The sequence below is a fragment of the Vespula pensylvanica genome, chromosome 11 (genome assembly GCF_014466175.1).
Source record: "Vespula pensylvanica isolate Volc-1 chromosome 11, ASM1446617v1, whole genome shotgun sequence".
Lineage (NCBI taxonomy): Eukaryota > Metazoa > Arthropoda > Insecta > Hymenoptera > Vespidae > Vespula > Vespula pensylvanica.
Genome location: NC_057695.1, coordinates 4308088 through 4332924, shown reverse-complemented (window position 1 = coordinate 4332924; position 24837 = coordinate 4308088). Strand labels below are relative to the sequence as shown.

The 24837-nt window shown below is 27.1% G+C and overlaps 1 protein-coding gene across 8 annotated transcripts; it reads right to left on the bottom strand.

Moving 5' to 3' along the window:
* Positions 1 to 600: 600 nt before the first annotated feature.
* On the bottom strand, positions 601 to 24807 carry LOC122633205 (ATP-binding cassette sub-family G member 1). Of its 8 annotated transcripts, none has more exons than XM_043820857.1 (13): positions 24336 to 24807; positions 20685 to 20827; positions 12043 to 12173; positions 7252 to 7369; positions 5067 to 5256; positions 4461 to 4606; positions 3145 to 3383; positions 2708 to 3013; positions 2370 to 2530; positions 2114 to 2282; positions 1932 to 2032; positions 1426 to 1767; positions 601 to 1089 (listed from the first exon to the last, which is right to left on the bottom strand). In XM_043820857.1, the coding sequence occupies exons 2-13, from the start codon at positions 20741 to 20743 to the stop codon at positions 931 to 933; spliced, it is 2121 nt and encodes a 706-aa protein (XP_043676792.1). In that variant the 5' UTR covers positions 20744 to 20827; positions 24336 to 24807; the 3' UTR covers positions 601 to 930. The 8 variants fall into 8 exon arrangements, with proteins under 8 accessions (XP_043676792.1, XP_043676793.1, XP_043676789.1 ...); XM_043820858.1 differs by having other exon boundaries at positions 24489 to 24807; XM_043820854.1 differs by lacking the exon at positions 24336 to 24807 and adding an exon at positions 23616 to 24242.
* Between the last annotated feature and the right edge of the window lie 30 nt (positions 24808 to 24837).

Genomic DNA, 24837 nt, shown 5'->3' with positions numbered 1-24837 from the left:
TAGAGAGAAAGATAGTACCCTGAATAAAAAAAAGCGATTAACTTATAGATAACCATCATCGTCTATAGAGTAATTAGAAACTAAAGATAAATAAATTATTTTATAGATTAGGCACATACAATATAATAATAGAAAAAAAAAGTTAAACGATAAATTTTCTTGTGGAAAACTTTGAGACTGGACATTTTGAAGATCTCTCTTTTGTTTCTTCCTTTTTTTCTTTTTATGTTACTTTCTTTAACCGTTTGGCTGCAAACAAGTTTTTGTTTGTTAGCCTAGAATTGTGACGAAATAATTTAGTACGTTAGAAACAATTATTGATCAATTTATATATCATTTATATATTATTAGAGAGAGAAAGAGAGAGAAAGAGAGAGAGAGAGAGAGTGTGTGTGTGAGAGAGAGAGAGAGACAGAGAGAGAAAACAAATAAAAAAAGAAATTTATATATATATATATATAATATATATAATATATATATATAACATATATTTTTATAAAACAAAATTTTTTTCACATCGTATTTACCTAAATAGAAAGATCACAGATTGTACGTATCCTACAAAAAATTTGATACCTTTAAATAATACGGTATTCGCAATCAAACGGTTAAGACTCTCCATGTTATATTTTTCTCGATTTCATTTCGGCACAATCTTCTCTGGTTCCATACACATAGTAGATTATCTTCCATATTTCTACATGAAGCATCGGCAAGCGGATCAAAAGATGTTCAACATGTAATTGTCCAAGTTCAAAAAATATTCGATAGCACCGGTAAAAAAAGATCCATCAATCTTGGAATCTTTTCGTAGAACAAGAAATGTTTCTTTCTTAATCGTTTCACTATCGTCGAGATCGTGAATTTACAAAAAAAATAAAAAATAAAAAAAAAAAAAAACAGAAATACAATCGATGAATTTGATGGTTATTATCGTGCTGACTTCAATTTCCAACGGAGAAACAGATACGCAGCAATTCGTAGAACAACGAATATCAAAAGAAGAGCAAGAATGTCCAGAGTGAAATCGGCATCGAGCATATCGAGTTCCTCTAATGTCGTTTCTGGATTTTTGAAGTGGCAGTATACCTATGAATGAAACACGATCGATCATTCATCGTCGTATTAACGATAACAGGAAAGTCTATCAAAACAAATAATACGTCAATCGTTGTAATCGATTCGAAAAACTTTTTTCATTAATTAAATTCTTTCCTTTTTTTCTCTCGTTATTGCAATTAATCATGAGATAGAATATTTAATAATCAACTAAGACCGAAAGAATAAATAATCAATGATTTACATAAAAGAAAAGAAAAGAAAAGAAATTCATTCAGTTTCTATAAATTTTAATGATCGTCGAGATATATTAATAAGGAAGTTCATTGATTATTATTAATCAAGTGTTATATAAAAAGTTATTACCTGGAAGCATTTGAGCTTTTCTCGTGCGAAGGAATAAGTAGCTAATGCTGTTCCTTCAAAACCATATCTGATGTAACTAAGATAAGTTATCCATCTAAGATAAACAGGAATGGCATCGAAACTGACGAAGAAACCCGAGAATAATAGGAACGGTACTGACATTACTGGCGCTAAAAATACACCATTTTGTACATTCATGGCAGCACCGACGACAAGACCTACTGATTGTGCGACGAATGATATCAACAGGCAGGCACTTAGGAACATGCTGAATCTCATTATTTCAGCCGGTTGACTCGTTAGAAAATAAACGATTGTAACGTAGATTATACAAAAGATAGCCTGGAAGAAGAGGTCGATATATAACGTATACAAATGGTATTAATAATAATAATAATAATAATAATAATAATAATAATAATAATAATAATTTTCTTCTTGTTCGATAATAGTTCAGTTCGAAATATAACAAATATATTAATAAAAGAAAAATTATCTTGATTTACCTGGAAAGGTATGTCCGACACAGTGAGGGCTAAATAATACGCTTTTAAAGAATACCATCTGTTGAAATTCTCTTTGAGGAGTACTGGAAGTTCTAACGGGACTGTAATAAGCAAGGACTTTGATCAATCGAATGCTTTTTCTATTTAATCCAATAAAATACGAGATCGATCAATATACTTACAGGATAAAATTGTAATAGTCATGGACGTGTACATAAGGAATAACATGTTGAAGAATAAAAATCCAAGATTGCTTAGTACTTTAGCACCATCATTACCAATATCGTAATAAAGTGCACTTATTAAAAAGCCTACCAGAATATGAGCAAATAGACGAAGATACATCAGAGTCTATCAAAATTTACAAAATACATATTATTATTATTAAACATTTCGTTATTTTTCTTTTCTTTTTTTTTGCCCATCTTTATAACTTACCCAATCTCTTCGACTGAAAAGTAACGCTCTCTTCAAAACGATCCAGAATTGTACGATTTCTGAGATAGGATATCTTTCCGGTGTAACGATGATCGTGTCGTCGAGGAGTGCCGTCTTGACGTTGTCTTTTTCGTTAGAAATAGGTATCGTTACTTCGGGAGCTGTGATTAAAATAATGGAACGTGTTGAAAATTGTTCTTTTTTTTTTTATTTCATTGAAATATATTTAAAGAAAGAGAGAAAGAGAGAGAAAACTTTTGATAATTAATAAATAAGTAAGATGTATTTCATAGGTAAAAAAAGAGTAGATAATGGTTAAAAAGAAAAATTCAATGTACCTTGTTTAACAATGTCGTTTGTGACATAACTCGGAATAATTCCACCATTATTGATTTCCTTGATTTGTTCATTTTCTGGAAATTTTTCCTCCATGTTATTGACATTTTTTTTATCTTTAACTTCTCGTTGATTTTCAATTGATTCTACGTCCTTCTGGAAACTAGAGTTTGCTCCAGTATTATTCAAACCTTCATTTTTGATATCAGGAAACGGATGGCCTTCGCGTATATCGTATTTTCCATTTTTAATCGCGTTCACCAAATTTTTTAAATTGTCACCGTATTCTCCACAAGCGACTTCGATTACTATAAAATTCGTAATTAAATTCGTTAAGACGACTCGACGATCATAAGATTTCTTTTTTTCCTTTTTTTTTCTTTTATTTTATTTTATTCTTTCTTATTAAAATTGATCATCCTTCGATAGAATTACTTACTGAAAGAAGCTGGATTATGATAACTTGGACAATTCAGATTAATTGTTCTTAAGAAAGGTACCAGCTGAGAAGTAGATCCTTGATAAACGCATTGACCTTCGGCTAAAGTATATAACGCATCGAACATTTCGAATAATCTTGCACTGGGTTGATGAATCGTACAAATGATTGTTCTTCCACCACGAGCTAATGTCTTCAGCAGGGATATACATTGGAAACAAGATGATGAATCCAATCCACTGTAAAATTAAATAATAGATTATTTTTATTATTATTATTTTATACAATTTATTCATCAAAGTTAAGCAGGGACGTGAATATTCTTTATCTCTTTGTTCGATATCTGAGATTAATAAATATATACAATCATCGATAAATTCATATCGTTATATGATCGATCAAAATAAAAAATAGAATAATTAACATAAATTTGAACGAAAATAAAAAATCGTCTTCTTTCTTTTTTCTTTTTTTTTCTTTCAAGGATAAATGAGGACCTTCGAAACAGTACCGTCTGTTCATTTATTTTTTTGTCGTAGCGATAAATAAGAAAAATAGAAAGAAGACGTTGATAGACCCGTTAACCTTGAATATATATATATATATATATATATATATATATATATATATATATATATACACATATATATATGTTCATCAGACAGAATATCTTTTTTCGAAGGGATTAAAGCAAGAATTAAATTTGCTCTAGATAAATAGTCGAGATATTTAAAATGTCAAAATATTAAAAAAAAAAAAAAATAAATAAATAAAAATCGTCAAGAAGAAAAAAAAAGAGAAAGAGAAAGGGAGAATTGCTTAATGCAATCTCTGTTTATAAGTTTTGAAGACCATAGAAATTATACCGTATGTAAGAGAAAGCGAATGAGAGTTATCGTTTCAAAAAGTGGACATTAATCTCAAACTTTCACTGGCTGTTGTTCTCCAGTAGAAATGAGGATCTTAAGATTCTATGATTTATCCTGAATTACGTAATTAAATTAATTTTAATAAGATGTGTCTTTGAGAGTATATACATATTGATAAATAATGTGATAAGTAAATAATTCTACATTAATACAATAAAAATCTTAAGAAGATTATCCGCTACTATTTGTAATAGTGAAAGTCTTCTTTCGAATTCTTTAAATCCTTTATTTCGATTTTTATTCAAACCTGTTCGATTATCATTCAAAATAATCTTAAGAGATTAAATTTGTTTATTTACTAATTATTTAAAAAATGAAAGTAACTTAATACGAATCGTGTGATTTTATAAAAAGAGATCGTTAAATATTTATAAGCGTTTTAATTACCTTGTGGGTTCATCGAAGAACATGACGGGAGGGTTATTGACAAGTTCAAGGGCGATCGAAAGTCTTTTCTTTTGACCGCCGCTCAAGTTCGAGGTCATAGTATGTCTATGTTCGGATAAACCTAAAGTTTCTAATATTTCTTGTATCTAGAAAAATTCATGTAACGTGTTAATATAACATGTACTGAAATAAATTCATTTCTATTTATATAAGCTAATAATTAATATTAGAATCTATTCTATAAATTCTATTTCTCTTAAATAATATAGGTATTATAATACATTCAGTTAATTTAATATGTATAACTATTAATGCGTGTATTATTATATATTTAACTAACTTAACATTTTGGTTAATGAATAATTGATGGAAATTTTGAAAAGATGCAAAACTTCTATAATAAATATGTTATTTAATTTTTTATGTATGTATATATATATATATATATATATATATATATATATATACACACATATAAGTATATTTTTTTAAATTAATAGTTTAACTACATTTTTCAAAGATTAGGAAACTTAAAAGAAATTATTTCATTATATATACATATATAATAGTTAAGTAATATAAAAGATTATTAAAAATTATTCGTACCACTTCTTCTTTCTCGTCTTTTGAAACGTGTTTTCCAAGTTTGAGACTTGCAGCGACCTTCATAGCTTCAGCGACAGTTAAATTGGCATGAAGTTGATTATCCTGCATGATGTAGCAAGAGAGTTTTCTAAAGACACTTAAATTCCTTTCGTGTCCGTTCATTGTTATACTTCCTTCTACTCCTGCCCATCTAAAAAAATACAATTCATTTTTAATTTAATATTATTCATCGTAAAAGTATGAAAATAATTTCAATTGTAAGTATAGTAACTAATTATCAACTTTTTAAACGTAAAGAGAGATCATTTTCAATTCAAGAATGCTCGATACTGATCTAACAAAAAAGAAAAGAAAAAAATAGGAAAAAAATAGCAAAGAATGGCTTCTAATTAATAATTCATAAGAAAGATACTTAATTAAATTCAAAGTTGATGATAAAATTTATATCGTAATTCATGTGACAATTTAACTAGGAATAAAATTCGTTTAATGTCGTGATCTTTCTCTCTCTCTCTCTCTTTCTCTATTTCTTTTATATTATGATGAAGTCTAGGTATTGAATTACATATTTACAAGTCGATCAAAGAAAGAAACACCATGTTTTCTTAAATCCTGAGCAAAAAAGAAGAAAAAAAAAAGAAATAGGAAAAAGAAACGATGGTGAAACTTTTATCTATTATTTTGTCACTTATCTTTAAAAAGACGATAAAGAATACCTTTCTAACGAAACGCAATACTTTTCTATTTTATTTCAAAATCGAATTTTATAAATTCTATATGATTTATTATTTATCTTCAATCATCAAGATATTTTATTCTTTATAATATATTTATACGAAAATTTTTCAATATTATTAGATGCAAGAAATAGTTGGTTTCTCTTTTTTTATTTATTTGATAATGGAATCTTCTTATGTTCTTTTTTTTTTTTTTATTTAAAGTATTAAAATTAAAAGATAAAGATTGAAAAGAAAAATTTGAAAGAAACTAAAAAGATGAAAAGAAGAGGAAGAGAAAGAAGAAGAAGAAGAAGAAAAACGATAGACAACAAATTTTCGTTCGGATCATTCTTGATAAATAAACGACGTTAAAACGGAAAAGCCTTGACACTCGGTCTTGACCCCATAAGCTCGTAGTACATGTATTTATGCAAATGTCGTATAATATAAATACGAAATAGCTTAGTTTGACGTTCAAACGGAAAAAATAAAATAAATTTAGTAAGAGAATAGACGAATATGTACATATACATATAATTTTTTTATCCTTACTAAATCAGATTTAATAGTTTTCAATGTATTATTTTCTTGGTATTTACAAAAAAAAGAAAAAAAAAAGAAAAGAAGAAAAGAAAAGAGAAAAAAGAAGAAATAAAAAATTAAAATATGCAATGTTTAAAATGCTAATGATTCTACATTAAAAATGCGACAGCTCGATGAATAACAATTTAAAAATCTGTTTGTTTAGTATAAATCTAGTGGAAAATTTATTTTATCTTTAGACAAAGTGGACAATTATGATAAAAAAAATATTCTTTCTTACGTACCATTGCATTTATATAATCGCAGAGAAAACGAAGAAAGTGAAATGATTTCTCTTCTAAAATAAAAGTAAAAGTAGTTCTTACGAGAAGAAGGAAAAAAAAGGGAAAAAGAAAGAAAGAAAGAAGAAGAAGAAGAAGAAGAAGAAGAAGAAGAAAAAAAAGAGACAAAGTAAAAAAGAAAGGAAGTAAAATCGAGTTCTCGTGTCAGTTGATTTATTCATCAGCAATCCTGATGCAACCCTGACCCAACGATCTGGTTGTATAACAAAAATAGTTAAACGTTTAAACAATGAAGTGCTATCGAAGACAACCGAATAAATAAATTATTTTTTTTTCGTTTTTTACGATATATAATGTAATGTAAGTACTTAAGTACATCGCGTGTGTAACATAATACGTGACTCGATTGATTACAATGCTACTTTCGCAAGTTATACAATTTATGTGTCACTACAAATGGAATAGTTCTGTACTTTAAATTATATATGTAAAAAAAATAATACAAAGAAAAAAAAATATAACGATATGTAACATGGAGATACATATATATTATGTATCTAAATATGTATATTTTAATTCATTAAATCAAATTATTTCTTCTAGAAATAATAAATGGAAATATATTAATATTTATTAACTCACTTATATCCGGTGAGTATATTTAAAAGAGTTGATTTTCCAGCACCAGATGGTCCCATAATGGCTGTCAATTCGCTAGAACGGAGTCTGCCGCTCACAGATTTTAAGATTGTTTTTACATCTGTAAATAATATTAATTAATTAATGAATTAATAGAAATACAGAAGAACAAAAAGAACGCAATAATATGTGAGAGATAAATGTTAATATAATTAAATAGAAAATCAAACCAATTGATATCTATACGATCGATTATTATTGAAATCAAAGATGAAATATTAATATAAATAATTTTTAAACCTAATAGAGAACAATAGAAATAATTGTAAAGATAAACACGGAATAAAATGAAAGTAAATAAAATGACAGTAAATATCTTGAAGATATTACGTTACAATGAAATTTAATTACCGAACATGGTCTGTTAACAACAGTAATAATAATAATTATTATTATTAATATTATCAATACGAGTTTATTAATACGTTCGCATATGGTGCAAACGTTACATGATATTTTCATCGTGACGATGATTAGTAACGTTCGTGGTTCCGGATATCGAACAAAGAGCGTTGAATAAGCAGAGCAAAGTCCAGAACGATGAACGAACGCATCATTCCGTTGTGTTCGTTAATAAATTAATGACATCGATCGAATAGAACAATTTTCGAACACAACTATTATTTGATTTCAAGTGAAAAAAAATATTATAAAAAAAAAAAAAGGATAATTATTCTTTTCTTTTCTTTCTCCTTTTTTTTTTAATTGTCAGCTCTACGATTCACTTGGTATATAATTTAATATTTGATATATAATTTAATATCATAATTTTTTTTTATTTCTTCTTTTTTTTTTCTATCTATTTCGCTTTAAAATAGTATTGCACGGAAAGAAAGAAAATCGATTGACGTTCGAAGAATTCTTTTTCTCTTCTTTGCGTATTTCAACGATTAAAAAAAATATGAAGAAGAAAAATCATTTCTTTTTTCAATGCATTACATTAAAAAAAAAAAAAAAATTATTTAAGTACAAGTGAGAAGATAAATATATAAAATAGTCATTTGAAAATATGTCTTCATACTTCATCATATTATTTATTTATTTCTTGAAGTTACGCGAAGTGAAACGTGTTGCGTCGTAAAAAAAGGTAATTTTTTCTGTGGCTTCCTTTGCTTTGAACATTCTTTTACGTTGCATTAACGATTGCATCGGAAATTACAAGTTTCCTTCGCTTTCTTTCGATTTTAAATCCAACCTATCCCTTTTGCTCACAGATTGCAAACATGCATATATATATATATATATATATATATATATATATATATATACATATACATATATATACATACTGTACACCGATTGTGAAAGAATTGTCATTTATTGAATTAAATACTTTTAGTTTCTTCTATAAAACCTTTTTTTTTTCTTTTTCTTTCATTTGAAATTAAAATAAGAAGCTAATAGGCAATACTGTATCTATTTAATATATTATCATTAATTAACACAATTTACTATAGTGGTTAAGAATTAATTAATTAAATTAATCTTCCGAATCTTCATAGAATTTTACAAATTTGACCGAAGTAAATACTATAACAAAGAAAACAATTCAAACAGTTAAATCAATGGATCATTGAATATATATTATGAAATGAATGTTCGCTACATTCGTCGTACATTTTTAGGAAATATATGTCAAACGTACATGTACCTATAACAAAAAAAAAAAAAAAAAGGGAAAAAAGAAAAGAAAAAAGAAAAAATGAACAATGTAAATATCTTATTACAAATCGTTGTGTGTAACTATTGATAAGAGATACTACTTTCTTATTTATCGAATAATATAACGCCAACAAATATCTTTCGTCAACAATCTATTAATTATAAATTCAAAAAATTAGTAGTCTTGAAGAAGACAAGTTACGTGTACTGCTATTCGCTATTGAACAAATATGAATATATTTAAGCGTATGCAAATAATAGCGTTGTAAATATAAAAAGAATTATAATAGTTCATTCAATATTCTCGAAAGAAAACAATGGCATCAAAGGTAAAAAAGGAAAAAGAAAAGAAAACAAAAGATCGATGCGCTCTTCTGGATATAAATAAAACGCGGTCAGGGATCTATGGATCGATGAGAAAGTTACAAAGCCGATATGAAAACTATCTTCTTTTTTTTTCTTCTTTTATAAATAATTTTGCATTAATGGTGAATACCAATGTTTATTTTTCTAATTAGGATTTTGCATTCTCTCCTTTTTTTTTTCTTTTAACTACAGATAAAATGAACAAGTTCTTATTTTTTTTCTTTCTTATTCAAGACTATTCACAGTGATATTTTATCTGAAGTAACGATCGATAATAAATCCTCAAATAAACAACTAACCAGAAAATAAAGATCAAGGTACAGGTTAAAACGTAATAATGATAATTTAATATCTATTATAATTGTTGTACCTTCTAGATAAGGTGCCTAACATCAAGTTGATAAATTGTACAAACTGCAAACAAAAAGGGGGAGGTCAAAGATACACAAGTGTTTTATATTATTTTTCGATAACATCCGTCATACTTGAATATCGAACTCGTGTATGTGTATATATATATATATATATATATATATATATATATATGTTTTTACTCTCTCTCTCTCTCTCTGTCTTTTTTATCTCAAGTACTTTGTTCGATAAGTATAATTATTTTTCCCTTTTGATTCTAACACAATGAAATCTACGTCTATATTTATTTTCCTACGAATCATTCGAAATAATGAGGTTTATGTCGAAATATTTTTCTTTCTTATATGGGAAAAATGGTGTTAAGTAACATGCTTACCTTTCGACAACTGTTCGAATTAACACGAAATATAGAACAACTTTTGAATAGGTATGAATTAGTTTAACATACGATTCATACAATGAACATTCAATAAACGACGTCCGCGAATAATTATTATATTAATTACCGTTGATTGATTTCAATTGTAGATGTAATTTCATATACAATTATTAATGATAATCAAATATTTTATAATATATAATTACTTTATTAATAATTTAATTATAACATTTCCGAATATATAGAAAATCCATTTTAAAAGAATCTATTAATTCTTAATAAAACAAGATTTAATCGACGTTAATTATAATTCGATTTAATTTCAAATGAAAAAAGAGAGAGAAAGAGAGAAAAGAAGAAAAGAAGAAGTAAAAAAATCAAATGAAATAAAAAGAACATAGAAATAAAAATCAAAATGAAAAAATAACAACAAAATACAATAAAATAAAATAAGCAAAGGTGGTAAGTTTTTATCTAAATTATAAATTAAATCTTTACGAGAATAAAGAAGACTCGAGGAATAGAAAAGTAGGTGTGCATGTCACACGAGTCAATAGTTTCTCGAAGCTAACACATGGATCGTTAATCGTATTTGCGGGTTTATGCTGTAACTAGATTTCTTGCAAAATCGGGGTCAATGATCGTATCTATGTTAAACCGGTAAGTAGTACACTGTTGCATTACTGATTACTAGAGATTATTATACTTCTTCTTCTTCTTCTTATTATTATTATTATTGTTACTGTTATAACAAAAATGATCGCTCTCTTAAAACAACAAATCGAATCATAGTCGAATCGAGTAAAAGTTAATAAGAAAAAAAAAAAAAAAAAAATCTTTTCGTTGAAAAAAAATATATCTTTGGATATGCAACGAGTTCAATGAAATTTTCTTCTTTCTAATTCGAAGAGAAATCGAAGGTTGACTTAGAAATAAGAAAGAATGAATTACGATCGAACAATAAGGTTCTCTGTTGCTATTGATGACATATGTGTAATATACATATATCTACCTATGTATGTATATGAATTTCTTGGTAAGCGTATTGATAAGAGAAAAGGAAACGTAATTTGTGAAAGAATTATGTTTCTTTTTTTCATCTTATCTTGAGTCCAAGAAACTGTGGCACGGTTTATTCACAATTTATGCTTTGTCTTTTCTTCATATTTTTTTTTTTTTCTTTTTTCTATAGTAATACCAATCGTTATTTGCATAGATTTCGAAATTGAAAAATGAAGTAAAACAAAAAAAAAAAAAGGGAAACCAAAGAAAAGATAATAAAATATATTTTTATGTAAAGTACTTTCTTTTAATTTCTAAATAAAATCAACAATCGTACGAAGGGGTCTACGAGCACGTATTCCAATTGTTAAAACTTTTCCTTTCGATCTCTCAACTATATCAACTACTACATTACATATTCCGTTCGCGATCTCGGTCTAACTCTACTTACAACATCGGTAAATAGACAGTAAATTTGAATTATGTAATTCGATGAATACTACACATGACTTCTTTTTCTCTTTTCTTTTCTTTTCTTCATTTCTCGATCTTTTAAAAGATCGAAACGAAATCACAGTTATTGGAAAAGTTTCTTGTATCAATAGAAAATATTGAAAGTATAAATTTTCCTCGATTCGTTCGTAGAAAAATATTTGTGAGATTGCGATGTTAGAAAATATTAAAAACGAAACAAAGAAGAATATTTTCCACCATTTAGAAAGAAAAAAGAAAAAGAAAACTTAAAAAAAAAAAAAATAAAAGAAACAAAAGATTTGTCCGCTTACAAATGATAATGAAACATGCTCGGAGATGATGTTAAATAAATATTTATCCTCGAATGTTATCTCGACGATTATTTTATGCCTTTCAATGTATATATATTATCCTTTATATTCAGATAATTTTAATAAGTGTGTATATATATATAAGAGTAAAAAGAAAAAATTACTTACTGTTTTTGCGTCCCTCTCGAACTTTATAAACGAGATCAGAAAAGGCCAGATCAACTGGTGGTCTCTTTGGTAAATGCGTGATAGTTTTTGGTGGCGATGGTACAACTTGTAACCGAACAGCCGAATTTTTCCTGGATTGTAATAATATCCCATTGGTATCGTCGTCCTTCGAGCAGTTTCCCTCGAGCTTCATCGCGATTTACTTTTTTGGTTTTCTCTTTTTATATATATATATTTCCCTTTTATAGATACACTCATACACACGCACACATACACAACGAGTATAAAATTTTCTTCTTTCTTTTTTCTTCGCAAGAAAGAAGTCAGCCTTGAATTATAACAAGGAGCAGATGTTGCGAACTATATCTTTCTTTCTTTCTTTTCCGTTTCATGCACTTGACCTTTTGACTGGTCGACTTTCCTCTCACCGCCTGTAAAATTGATTGTATACGTATCTCTTTTTTTATATATTTTTACTAGATGAAATTTATTGTTAATCATACATATACTTTTTATCTTCCTTTTGTTTTTATTTTTCTTTTTAATCTTTTTTTTTTGTCTCCTGTTTCTTTCTTCTTCTTTTTTTTTTTTGTACGATAAAGATAAACACTGAGTTATCTTCGTCACACGTATTCATTTGTTAAAAAGAATTTGTTTAACTATAAGAAAAGGAAAAATTATAAAGAAAAAGAAAAAAAAAGAAGAAGAAAAGATAGAGGAAATTTCGATATATCTATTTTATTTAATATTTCCATAGCATGATCGAAGTTCGTCAGTTTTATACATTATATATACTATGATGTAACCTGGAATGTTTCTAGACAATTATTTTCTTATGATAAAAGAAAAAACTAAATCTAGCGATCTAGTATGGTCACGATCGATGGTAAACGTTCATTGTAAAAAGAAATGATTGATTAACGTTGCTAACTTTTTATAATACGTATGTAATATATCGGAATATTTATCTATACCATTTCCTAGTTACGGAGATAAACGTTCAAAAAAGAGCTTGTATGTATATATTTCTAAAGAATTTCTAAATATGAGATAGCTAATAAAAACTTTGATCTATCCATGGAAATTATAGCGATACAATTATCTCCGTTTGAATTTACACTTCATAATTATTACAATGTATATATATATATATTTTTTCTTACATATTCCTACGTAATACATGTCAGTAATCATGCATATTAGAAAGAAAAAAAAAAAGAAAAAAAAAAAAAAAAAAGAAAAAAATATGTTCGAAAGAAATGTTAATATGTATTTTAACACGTTTAAAAATATACTTTTTACACTTTCTCGCGGATATAAAAAAAATATATATATATATATGTACATATATATGAAATAAATTCTTACATGTGCGAAACTGTGTTAATTATCGATATCTCTTGGCAAGTACTGAGACAACACTAAGAAATCAAAATCTCTCTCGTCCAACAATCCTTCTTCTTAGACTTCTTAAATCAAAGTATGGTGCACTTTCAAGCGACTCTCTCTTTCTAGAGAGAAATTTTCTCTAATCGGAGAATAAACCGAACCAGTGGTGTTTAGTCATCGACGACGATATGGCTTCTCGCGCGTGACGCGTGTAATAACACTTGGATATTAAAAAAGTGAGGAAAGAAAAAAAAAGAAAAGAAAAATAAACTTTATGGATTTAATCGATAATTTCGAAATAATTCGATAATAAAGAAAATCAAACAAAAATGAAAAGAAATAAAACGAGATCAAGTAGGCCGGCAAACGAATTGAAAAAAGATTAACAAATTAATTCAAATTAGAAATTGTTGATAAATGATACGGGAAGAGAAAAAAAAAAAAGAAAAATATTGGAAAGAGAAAAGGAACGAACGAAATATCCTCTTCTCCTTCCTTTATATTAGCGCCTCAATGTCTTGAGACCGACTGATTTCACTCTGCTCTTGCTATATCACATTGGTCGCCATTGACCGTCGTTTCCCTCTCCCTCTCTCCCTCCCTTTCCTTCTCCTTCTCTCTCCTTCTTCCTCTCCCTACCTCTTTCTCTCTCTCTCTCTCTCTCTTTCTCTCCCTCCCTCCCTCTTGGTTATATCTGCCTATCTCTCTTTATATTATTCTTTCTTATTTTTCATTAACATTCATTCGCACCTTTCTCTCTTATGTTGTTATACTTCTCTTTACTTGTAAAAGAGCTTATAGTCGAATATAAATATTGATAAAAAGTATATGCATAAGAAAGACGAGAAGTCCGTGTATTATCATTGACAAGGTTAAAGTCAACGTGATGAATTTAACTAAATATCGTTTCTCCTTGATTGATATGATTAATACAAGGAGAGAAAAAAGAAAAAATAAAAGAAATTATATAAATGAACGTTATTGTCTCTTTCTTCTTTTCTCTTTCTCTTCGAATAACGAACGCATGATTTTTCGTATAAACAATAAGCGATTAAATCGTGATAAAATTGATATTAAAATCAAAATGCTTTATCTTTTTCTTTTATACGCTTTGTATATTTTCCTCATTCCTTGGCGATCTTATCGTTTTGTTTTTTTTTTCTTATTATTAGCTTTCCCTTTTTTTTTTTTTATTTAATTCTTTTTTATTCATTTTTCGTATTTATTATTGCAGATTTTGAAATGAACGAAAGGAGCACCTCGTCGTGCTACTTTTTCGTCGTTGATATATCATAATATTCTAAGTAATTGCGGTTAATTTAACGAAAGCCGTACCTTCTTTATTTTTCTTTTTCAATCTTTTTTATTTTTTATTCTTTTTTTGTAATAAATAAAAAGAAATCAACCAGTTATAAGATCGACCTGATCCTTCTTTTCTTATTTTTAATGAAAATCTGCTTTTTCGATCCAATTAAACATAAGAGAAAGTTGAAATTAATTTTACTTAATTACAGATACTAGTTTGTAATAAATCAAAACATTATTATTAATTAGAAATTTATTTTTCTAACGATTTGTTCAGTAAAAATGCATTATATGCTACCGCATATATTAAATGTTAAATGTACGTTAAAAAAATTTGTCATCAATGTAATCGAGCAAATGATAGTAAATTATAATGGAAAAAGAAGGTCATTCGTGTTAATAGTCTTTTTTATTACAAGTTTTTTCTCTTCATTTCCGCCTCTCTCTCTCTCTCTCTCTCTCTCTCTCTCTTTTTCTCACTCTCTCATCACATAATATCGAAATGCTTCATTATATGAATGGAATCCTTCTATTATACCGTCTACATGTTTTCTTTTTTTTTCAGTTGAACAAAGTACGAAGTTCTTGTATGAATATTAAAAAAAAAAAAAAAAAATTAGGATATAGAACGTTATATCTTTAATCTTTGAGCAACAAATGGCGTATATATACGTCCTTGAAGAATAAATATTCATATCAGATACTAAGAGCGTACATATACACTTCCAAAAAATTAACACATAAACAAGAAAAGTGTATCGAGCATTGCAAATGTTACGTATGTCAGTATTAAATTAATTATAGTGAATATGTATCATATTTTATAAGCGCATCGGAGTGAAAAAAAGAAAAAGAAAATAAAAAATAAATAAATAAATAAATGATTGAATTAATTTCATTCAAGTTCATTGTTTTTTTTTTTTTTATTTTATAAAAATCAAGCGACACTTAAAGGGAACGAATAAAAAAGAGAAAAGAAAACAATGTTATTTCATACAGAGAATATAAAATTTGTACGACGATTGAAAAATATTTTAAACTTGTTAATTAAACTCGAAATAACAAATTAATTGAAAAGTTTCAATTGTCCAACGAATTCTTCTAATATTATTATTTTCTTCGTACAATGTTTTCATAAATTAGAATAGATTGTTGGTTGAGTAAAGGAGTGACGTTTCACGTTTTAATTCTTTTCTCTTTACGTCACACATCCTTATCCATAATTCAAAAGGATTTAGGTCGATTATGATGCCTCGATATCGTTGAGAGACATCGATTTAAGCACGACTTAAACATCGTTGAATTTTGTAATTGTCAAGTACGAAATCAAAAATAATTTACTTATATATAATAATAATAAATAATATTCGATCTTGTATCGATCGAAAAATAATCGATAAAAAATAACATAAAAATTGAAATCGACCTGTTAAACGAGATATTTCGCACGTAGAAAATTTCTAATATATGATCATGACCCATTATCTAACTTCATTAAATCCCACTAGTAGTTTCGCCGCGTTTTTTAGAAACAATAAGCCGTTATGATAGACATCGAAGGAAAGCTCGTTCGTCTAACGTTTTACGTCACAACGATTGCTCACGTTTCAAACTACCACATAAACGTGACTACACGTATGTTTTATGAATGCAAAAAAGGCATAATCGTGATATATATCGTATGCTTTCGAACAAAAAAATTAAAATATAAAGTCTAAGACTTGACAGTGACAAAAAAAAAAAAAAAACAACAGGGGAATAAAAAAAATGTCTTTTATCAGAAAGATCATGATCATATATCATTATAATTAGAATCGATATAAAAAAAAAAATCGGGAATATTTTTCACTATTTGTTTATCACGAAAATATCATCAATTTGCATTAAAATATCAATCGTAAAAAGTAGCTGATCAGCGTCTCACAAAAAAGAGGAATATCGATGGAAATAAATTCGTTTCAATATCGTACAGTATTTTTTTTTCGTTCATATATATATATATATATATATATATATATATATATATATATAATTAATTATAATTAATGAAAACGATTTCAACGAACAGAAAAGAAAAAAAAAAGAAGAGAATAAAAAGAACACCTATCCCTTTTTTTTTCAAATCCTTTTTATTTCAAATTATCTTATAGTTTAAAGTTGAATCGATTTATCATCGATCAAGCGATAATGGAAAATTTAAATAATGTTGAAATGAAATTGTTGAAATTAGATCTGCTATAAAATCTTTTGTTGTAAGAAAATTTGCAATTCTATTAGACAATTGCGTCTATTGTGAAAAAAAAAAAAAAAAAAAAAAAGAGAAAAAGAAAAAAAGAATGTTTGAAGAGATAATCATACGAGAATGAGAAATAATCGCAAATTTGATACGATTGGTATGAAAAATTTGAAATGCATTCATTCGTTATCGAAAATTATATTTTGTTCAACGACATTTATAGTTCACATGAGGAAAGTATCACGTAGTCGCGATATGAAATCATCTTTTATGCGATTACAAAGCACATCAATATTTCCTCTCTTCGTTACGCGTATGTAAATACATATATACATATATATATACATACAAATATGTATATGTATACAGTTCTATTTTTTCTTTCTATTTCCTTTTAAATCGAAAGGATGTACACATCCTACACTTATACATTCATTCTTTTTTGTCGGACGTATAATCGATGTCGTATGTCTTACTCGTCAACTAGGCAATAAATTTAGAAAAATGATTTCTAACTTGACAATAAATCCATATAATATATATTTATAAGAATAATCATGAATATAATAAACCAAATTCTTTTTCACAATTCCTCTTGTAATTTATTTTTCTTTTTTTTTTTTTTCTTTTATCCTTTGTTATTAATTTTTTTTATCTCTTTTTTCTTTTTTTATTACTTTAACGACATCATCTCTAGTATGATTACTTTATTTAAACCTATCAATTGAAATATTGTTATTATTATTAGCATAATTACTTTTTTCTCAGATTCGATTCAGGTTATAAATAATTTCATTTATCGTTCAATGCAAATAATTGAAATGTTAATTCAACTATTAATAATTGAAATGTAATTCAACTCAATGGATTTTCTTTTTCTTCCTTCCTTTTTCCTTTTTTTTTTTTTTTTTTAAGAATGAATTTTCTCGTATAAAGTTCATCGGTACAATGTTATTTTATTATCTCGAGATATTAATTAGAAAGTAAAGTCACGTTCTTCTATACGTTACTGATCGCGATCGACATAATCGATGTGGGATTCTACGATGAGAGATACAATTCCAAGGAAAACCACAATTTCGTTAGAAATGATTCTAGAATGAATTTCTAAGCACGAGAAAATACCAAGAAGAAGTTTAGAATTGATTTGATAAGGAAATATTTATAGAGAGAAGAATTTATTATCGAAAACTAATAAAAAAAGTAATCAAATTAAAAGAGAGAAAAAATAAAAAGAAAAATAGAAAAAATATTAGAGATAACATAAAGAAAAAGAGAAAAAGAGAGAGAGAGAGAGAGAGAAAGAGAGCGCGCGTGTGTCTTTTAATTATATTTTAATTCAAAGTTAATGATTCGAGATGAATATTCAACTTATTAACTCCAGATCCAATCGTAAAATTTCTAAAGCTAATAATTTCATTTATTATCAATAAAAAACATTCAGAGAGTCTTTAGCGCGAACGTAAATATAAAAATAAAGTTATTGGAATAAAGGTCGCCTAGACAACGAATGGATCAAAGTTCGTCAACGAGGAAATCGTCATCTTTAAAACACTCCTATCATCATTATTATTACATCACTAACTTATATATACTTAATCTAAACAATTTATTTTTTTATTATTTCTCTTTCTCTCCAAAATTATTTCTAGACATTTTTATGCAAATCCTTTTTCTACGTTTACAAGATCGTGTTGTTTTAATTCAATTAATGCACACGATCGTTTATTTTTTCTTCTTTCTTGTTGTTTTAATTTTTTTTTTTTTCTTTTCTATCTTTTCTTCTTTTTCTTTTCTTATAAAATTTTTATCGAAAAGATTTATCAAGTAAATTAATTATAGTTGAAATATCGTTATTAATTCCTTTATTTTTTAATTTATGGAATATTTCATAAAAAGCAATAAATTTTTACAATTCTGCAATATCACATGCAATATACATGTTTAATGATTAACTTTATAGATTCTTACTATCTCTAAATCAATAATCGTTAATTTCGAGAGATAATTAAAATGATCTCATAAAACACAATAACCATAAATTTATGAATAGCCCAATCTATTATAAAATTCTTTTTTATAATTCCTAATAATAAGTAAGGATAAAATTATAAGAAAATTCTATATTTATCGACATTGACCTCGCTAAACAACAAAACCGGACATAATCTTACGCGCGCATCTTCCGAAAAAAATATCATAATTACAGAGGAGAGAAATTATCACGAATAAATTTTAATCATAAATAAGTTTGTGTTTTGACTAGGCCCGAAAGATATCAAGTAATCATTTTATTCTTATAACAGTAAAAGAGAATTAAAATTAAGCATTTAGATATACATGATTCTAAAATGATTTTACGAAAGAATTAAATAAAATTGAGTATTTTTATTTTTGATTACTTCTCATCAAAAGTATCGATAAATGGATAAAATATTTAAAAAATTTTAATGTTAATTGTATATATATATATATATATGTGTGTGTGTCTGTATGTGCATTATATAATATATACGACATACGATTCGATATTAATCCGTCGTCTTGTGGTTTATTTTAAAAACAAATGTTTTCGATGACGAACTAAAAAAAACATTTCAACGCGAGACTTCTGGAAAACATTTATATTGTGTCACTACGTTTCAATTACGTCTTCTTTGGACTTCGTCGAAGAAAATAATTTTTAGAATCAAGAAATATTATAATGATTACAGGAAAAAAAAAAGAAACAGAAAATAACAAGAAATAAAGAAAAAGAAAAAAGGAACGATTTTCTTTTCCTTTATCTCCTTAATTTTGATAATACCTGATATAATGATAAAAAAAATATATATATATAAAAAAGAAAAAAAGTATAAAAAATATAAAGATACTTTATAATAAATAATTTTCAAGTCTTTCTACAATAATCGACAAACAAGGAGAAATCTTAAATTTTTTTAGATAATCGATAAAAGTTCAAAGTCTAATGGACTACAGCCGATTAATCGGTCACCACTGTTCTATCTAGATCCAATTTTCTTTATCGCAAGTATCTGTTAATGATTAAAAAGTAAAGATTCACGAGCACTTTGCACCAATCCGATATCTTTCGTCAAAGATAATTATTATCGACTTTTGAATCTTTCTCACATACATATTTCTTTTGAATATTCATTCATCGTTTAAGATTCATTCATTCGTTTGTCCGTTCCTTCATTTTCTCGTTTAATTAATGTAAGACTACTCTTGTAAGAGTTAACCAGTATGTAAAATTCTCGGGAAAATTTTATAAGTCTAATAAAACCTAACGATAAAACATTAATAATAAAATCGATGCAATTCCTTAGAAAAGTGATAACCATTTTTTTTCTTCTTTTTCAATTATCACGTAAGCTTTCTTTCGTTCGAGTATATTTTACAGACTGTTCAACGATATTAAATTAAATATTATTATTAAATTATAATAAAAAGGGATTTAGGATTGTTTAGGAACGTAAAAAGAAAACGTTCGTACATGATTTCTTATATATATAAAATAAAAGAAAACGAAAAAAACCAAAAAAGAATAAAAACACAAAAATCGAATCAATGGAGGATGAAGCTCGAGACATACCGCTACAAGAATTACTCAATAATTTTTAAAATCACATGATTATTATATAGTTCATCGATAGAATATATATCATTTAAGAATATCGATCGAATTTATAATATTTTAAAAAATACGAACCTATCGACTCCGTTTCCATAACAGCTGTTTTGCACATCGTATTTCTCTTTTTTCACCATCCTAGCTCTCTATATATCTGTTTCTCTTTCTTTCTCTCCTTCTTTACTTCTTGATGATCCAACTCTATCGTATTTCTATTATATCTAAAAAAATAAGACAAAATTTGTTAATCATGTATTCTAAATAAAATCAAATGTATAACAGAATATTATATGAGAATTATGTTATCATAAAAGCTAGTAGATTTAAATGATGAAATAATTAGAAAAGAGAGAGAGAAAGAGTTAGTGTGTATTTCGTCAAAATTATGTAATCGTCTCTCGATGTGACGTTGAATAATATTCCATGATTTTGCTGATAATCAACAAAGGAAAATAAATTAGAGAAGGAGAGAGAGAGAGAGAGAGAGAGAGAGAGAGGAAAAAGAAAGAGAAATAGAGGAAGGGGAGATAAATAAATAAATGGAAGAAAAAATAAGAAATACATTGAAATGTAAATGTATGATATGCAAATATATAAATTAAACGAATAACATGGAACACTAATTATCCTTATTGCAACATAAACTGTGTATTTTGTCATGTCTCCTTTATTCTCTCTCTCTCTCTCTCTCTCTCTCTCTCTCTCTCTCTCTGTCTTTCTTTTTTCTCTCTCTCTATTCGTCTGTCTCTCTTACACACATACATACATATATATATATACACACACACACACATACACACAGACAGACAGACATATGCATTACTTTTTTCTATGTTTATTTATCTCGGTTTTTTATCTCGCTGATTTTATTGTCTTCAATTTTCTATAGAGTTATTGAAAAATAATTAATTGTTTAAATAATATTAATTGTATCGTGATAGAATTGTTCCGATCAGATATCGATCTATCAACGATCTATCTTTTGTAAAATAATCTATCGACATAAATAGTTGTCTATAGAAAAAGTATCATCTCGGATTTAACTTTCCTTTATATTCATTTTTCATTTCCTTTTTTTTTTCTCTTAATTTTTTCTTTTTATTAATCTATAAAACAAAGTTATTAAATAAAATACGAACGTCCGAATGGTATTCGTGTAAAAATCGATTCGATATTTCAACTTATTCATTTCTGAACTAATTCAATACGTATACATTTAAAAATATCAAGTGAATCTAATGGTCAAGGATAACATCATTCACTATTTCTATATCTTTTTCATTTTCTTTTTTTTCCTTCATTTTTCCTTTTTTTGTTCTATAAAAACTTTTATCCGTCGTAGATCGTAATAAAGTCGGTAGGAAAAATTATATAAGAACTAAGGTAAAAAAAATTCCGATTAATAATACTTTGTCATTTTTTTCTCATTCTTTTTGTTACTTTTTTCTTTTTTTTCTGATATCAATCCAACGTATCTGCCCATTATATTTACAAATTTTTGTTGAATTACTTCTTTATTATATGTATGCATATATATTCTAACGATTAAATGATACTTATGAAGTAGTTTGTATCACGTTATGTTAATGATATACCATACAGGATTAATATACGTACAATACAGCAAATAATTATTTATGCGAATACATTCAACTAAGATTTTCTATACTATCTGTTAGGTTCTTGAACTCCTACAACTAATCGATCTTGAACGTTCAGTCATATCCTTGACCTTTATTATTTTTTCTTTTTTTTTATTCTTTTTTTTTCAATTCTCTCTCTCTCTCTCTCCACCTCCATTTCTCTCTTTCGAACAACCGAACAACCGAACAATTTTTTTTTCTTTATAGCGTTTTTCACAAGAAGAAAAATGACGTAATAAACGATTTCTTCGTCTTCCTCTTCTTTTCTTTTTCTTGTTTTCTTTACTAACATTAAAATCAGATTCTAATAATTATAACAACAGAGTGCAGAATCATAGTTCGATAGAAATATAAAATCTACAGTATTCCACTACGCATAATCATAATAATATAATTGCTCATCGCAACTATGTTCAACAGTATGATACGACGTAATAACGAATTATTCTATCGTTCTTTATAATTACGTAAGAAATAATATGTTTTCGTGAAAATTCAATATATTATCTCTATTTTTCTAGTTTACGATATAAATATTTTTCTTTGTTCTTTTTTCTTTTTCTTTTTATATCGAACTGATGCACAATTAAATGTTATACTTTTTATAAATGAAAAACTAGACATAAAATAACATAACATAGAAAAATTAACATGACAAACAATATTCAGAATTTGATGATGACGACGACGATGACGACGACGACGACGACGACGACGACGACGACGACGACGACGACGATGATAATAATGATGCTAATAATAATAATAATAATTGTTCGAAAATGTCAAAAAAAAATAATACAAATACAAATGTCCACACGCGTATAATATACACGTGCGTGCACTTACACGTGAACGAATAAATATAAAGTGCCTTAGTAATTAATTATAAAATTCATAATAATTTCCAAAGACTTTGATCTTCTCTCTCTCTCTCTCTCTCTCTCTCTCTCTCTCTCTCTCTCTCTCTCTCTCTCTTTTGTTATAAAAGAAACACGTTATTTATGTAGAGTTTAAAGGTTGAATATCGTATATATGGAACATGCAACGTTACATGCAATAGCACTATGATATATCTATGTTTAGTATTAAAAAGCAGTTTGAAAAAAACAAACATGAAATGAAAAGACAAAGAAGAGGATAAAAAGAAGAAGAAGAAAGAGAGAAAGAGAAAGAGAGAGAGAGAGAGAGAGAGAAGAAGGAAAAAAATTAATTACAAATAATACAAGATAGGTTATCCATCCACTTTGGATCTTATCCGTTCATCACTTTGGAATTTATCCATCGAATCTTTTGCCGTTTAAGAAAAAGGAAAGATTTAGATTAAAAAGCGATTGAAAATATCTCGAAAGACTTATTTACTTACGTGATGAAACAAAAAAAAAATAAAAAAACGAAGAGATAAAGTTTCAAGGTCGTTGACTCACAACTACTATCCTCGAAGTATAATATTGTCGAATGTTGGTGAAAAGTAATACTTGTTGGACCGCTCCCGTTCATTCGTTTTATATTTTAACGATAAACGTTTGAACAAATTTTCCGAGATATTTTTACTCTTTCGTTTTCTTTTTTTTCTTTCTTTTCTTTTTCTTTTTCTTTTTCTTTTCCTTTACTTTTCCTTTTTTGTCCGTGTGATATTTCTTCTTCTTCTTGTTCTTGTTTTGTTTTTTAATTTTACACGATTAATTTAAACTTCTGACACGAATGTGCGCAACTTGAATAGACGAGAACGAACTGTGACGGATATGTTCGGCCGATCACCGTGTACTGTCTTTCTTTCTTTCTTTCCAACAAGTCTTGCCGTTTAATTACACGCTTCCTCTCTAATCGCTATATATTCGATTATTTATGCCACTCCGAGAGCACGAATCGAGTTGGAATAATTCTCTGATTGGTTGACAATAACGAGATCTAATATCGATAGTTTGCCTCCTTCTTCCTCTTATTTACTTTGTTTTATCATGCACACACACACACACACACACACACACACACACACACACACACACACGTGCGCGCGCGCGCGCGCACTACATGACATAGATATTACATATGCATATATTTTCTTTTTATATGATTTTTCTACCTATTTTTTTTTTATATCAATGACAATGAGACAAATATTTTGATCGAATAAATTCGCTGTCATTAAACTTTGATGAATTGATTGCTTCGTCATTGATCTCGTTTCATCGCTAAATTATATATTTAATTCAGGAATGGTAGAAATTCTAATTACGTCCTACGTTTCTTCTTTCTTCACTATTTTTTCACTTTCTTTCGTATTATAGTATCGATGAATTATTGGTCTACTAATTACGTGCTCAGTTCACTGTGTCGTCGCGAAGAACGCGAGGAAAACAAACATGGCGTATGAAAAGATGACTGACCAACTTCTGAATGCGATATAGCAGCGCCATAGACGGCGAAAGATCGAACAAAACTATTAACTTGTTATCGACACGATCGAGAAAGTAAAAAATGTCGATAATTATTATTGATTGTAAAGACTTGTCGGTAGAATTCATTGTTCGTTACAATTGATTATAGATTTTGTAGATAAAGTAGAAAATATTATTAATCACGAA